Source organism: Vespa crabro, chromosome 6, assembly GCF_910589235.1.
Source record: "Vespa crabro chromosome 6, iyVesCrab1.2, whole genome shotgun sequence".
NCBI lineage: Eukaryota > Metazoa > Arthropoda > Insecta > Hymenoptera > Vespidae > Vespa > Vespa crabro.
In genome coordinates, this window is record NC_060960.1 from 7,804,339 (window position 1) to 7,807,264 (window position 2,926).

General features: G+C 41.0%; 1 protein-coding gene across 1 annotated transcript in view; it reads left to right on the plus strand.

Annotated features, from left to right (window-relative positions):
• LOC124424979 (homeotic protein proboscipedia) overlaps positions 1-2,926 on the plus strand; it is a 28,744-nt gene extending 25,818 nt beyond the window's left edge. Inside the window, exons 2-3 of the mRNA XM_046964676.1 lie at positions 458-600; positions 742-2,926. Coding sequence (XP_046820632.1) covers positions 458-600; positions 742-2,652 — 2,054 coding nt within the window. The 3' untranslated portion in view covers positions 2,653-2,926. The remainder of the gene's footprint in view (positions 1-457; positions 601-741) is intronic.

Consider the following 2,926-nt stretch of genomic DNA (forward strand, 5'->3'; position numbering starts at 1 on the left):
TTCTAAGGAGTCGAGAGACCCTCGGCTATTGCTACCACAGGTACATAGACACGAAAAGCCTTCGTTCCTTCACTGTTGCGATGACGTAGCTTCACCTCCCTTACGTCCCTTAGATCATTAATTAGATAACTATTTATCTTTTAAAATCTTCAATAAAAACGATATGAAGCGTCGTCCGTCTTGGATGATATGAAGGATGTAAGGAAGGTTACTAATCATTTCCGGGGATATTGTCAAAATTGTGAATTTTCTTGAACAGAATTTCTTTCTTTCTTTCTTTTTTTCTTTTAGAAAATTTTTTTGCAGATAAAAAAATTGTTCCCAAAGTTTTGCCAAACGTTGATTACAAATACGAATTATAATAAGATTTATTTGTCATGCGTAATGGAGAAAAAGAAAATGAAGAAGAAAAAATAAGGACGAAAAAAGATAACCATTATATTTCTTTTCTTTTTAGAGAATGGTTTGCCAAGAAGATTGAGAACGGCTTATACGAACACGCAATTGTTAGAATTGGAAAAGGAGTTCCATTTCAATAAATACCTTTGTCGGCCACGACGAATCGAGATAGCAGCATCGCTCGATCTGACAGAACGTCAGGTAAGAACGACATTTGTCAACTGATCAAAAAATCGTTAAAATACGAAATACTCTGAAAGGTTCCTGAAAATGTGTTTCCAGTCTTTTACCTAGAGAGTCGACTTCGATCGAATTAAAACATGACAACGTTTTTGTTTCTAGGTAAAAGTCTGGTTTCAGAATCGCCGTATGAAGCATAAACGGCAAACTCTGAGTAAGGAGGACGGCGACGAGAAGGATGGCTCAACGTCCGACGGTATGGAAAAATCTAAAAGTGATAAAATGTTAAGTATCGATGCTGAGGAAAAGAAGAGCTGTCACAACTGTGATATTTCTGGTGTCGGAGACGTCGGTAGTACTCTCTCTGGTGACGTCAGCGAACTTGCTACGTCTGGTCGACGAAGTAGCAACAGCAATAATAACAACACCAACAATAATAATAATAATAGTAATAATAACAATAATACGCCAACTGCAACCAATAACAACAATAGTAACTCAGTATTTAATACAAACAGCAACGGTGCCAGTAGTGTTGGAAGCACAAACAGTGTTTCGAGTTCCCTAGAAAAAATGATAGTCGACGATGACTCCAGGTCACAAGATGGTAGTGAAGTGACATCGCCGAGCGTACCGGCGAAGAAACTCTCTAATGATATTAGGGTCAAGGTTGAAAGTGGACATAAGAGTCCAAACACCACTAAACAAATTTCCATTAGTAAGAAGTCTCCGTCCGCGAATTCAAAAGATATTTGTTCTGTAAATAGCAACGGTGTTCTTCTTGCTATGCCTGATTCTACTGTTAGTACACCGGTTTTACCAGGACAAAATTCAGCAAGGAGCCTGACACCTTCATCCACACCTGGAACACCAGCTTCCGTTCAACTTCAACAAGGAAGTCCACTTAGTATACAACAAACCCATACATCCTATATGCAAAGACCACGGAGCTCTCCATCATCGACAACGACCATAATGCAATCAGGAACTATGTCGCCTCATGCTGTCAGAAGCATGGCGGCAAATCAAAACCATTTTCAACAACAAAACGTTTATCAACCGAATCTAGGAGCGGACTATAGAAACGGTATTTCAACGATTAGACAAACTGTTCCTGTAGTCGTTCAGCAAACACAATCGCAGAATAATTATTGCACCAGAGAGAGCTATCAACACACAAGAATTCCTTATACTAGCGATGTACATCCGTACAGACAAAATCAGACGGTTGTTTCGAGAATGAGCCACGTGAGAATGGCCAGCGGTAGAAACGTATATTCGAACATGCAATTTCATCAACAACAAAACCAATACGGTAATACTGCCGATTACAATGGGTATCCTCAAAGCGGAGCAACGTATCATGCTTCCTATCATAGAAGCATGCAAAGCGGAGGTGCTTATAATACCGCCCAAGGCTATCCCAATCCACAAGCCGAACAACCGACGGAAGGATATGGAAATTACGGTTATACTAGTACCGGTTATCATCCCAATAGTGAAAATCTTACACCCCACAGTCATTCCAATGTGTCTACTCAAAGCGGACAACATTATTATAATGAAATGCCACATCAGCAGCAGCAGCAACAACAACAACAACAACAACAACAACAACAACAACAACAACAACAACCGCAACAACACCAGGCTGAAAGTTATGTCGCTCATCCACCGTCAATGCATCCCACTTCCGGTGATTATCGAACAAGTAACAAATGTCACCCTAACGCTTACTACGAGCAAACCAATCAGATCCACGTTCATCAGGGTGGCGAGGCTTCCAGTATACCAAATAGTTATGTGTCTTCACCAGATCCTTTCCCAGCACCCGGAATGACCACCACAGCGACTGCAATTGCCGCAGCAACCGCTGCTGTCATCACGCCACCCGGTAGCACGGGACAAGCCGACGGAAGTGCGGATTATAACAATTACGGCAATTTTTACGGTGAACCCGTTCACACGACTGCACCGCCACCGTCGGCCGACAACAGTAATAGCTCTTCGGACTTTAATTTTCTCAGCAATCTCGCCAATGACTTTGCTCCCGAATACTATCAGCTCAGCTGAGTCCACGAGACGGAAAATCCGTGTCAACTTGACTGGGCCGATGAACAAGGACTACTCAATGTTTTATATTAACTTATAACTTGTGATTTGTGAACGTATCATCTACCGATACGAAGAAAAGGATATGCGCTGTGTTTATAATTAGAACTGGTGATATAGTATCGGTGATATATACGAAGTTAAAAGTTCTTTGTGATTTCCTCAAGTTAATCGACTATTTCCAAACTATCGAGATCGATGAGATAACTCGATGAACGATTTTAAAATCCGTAGA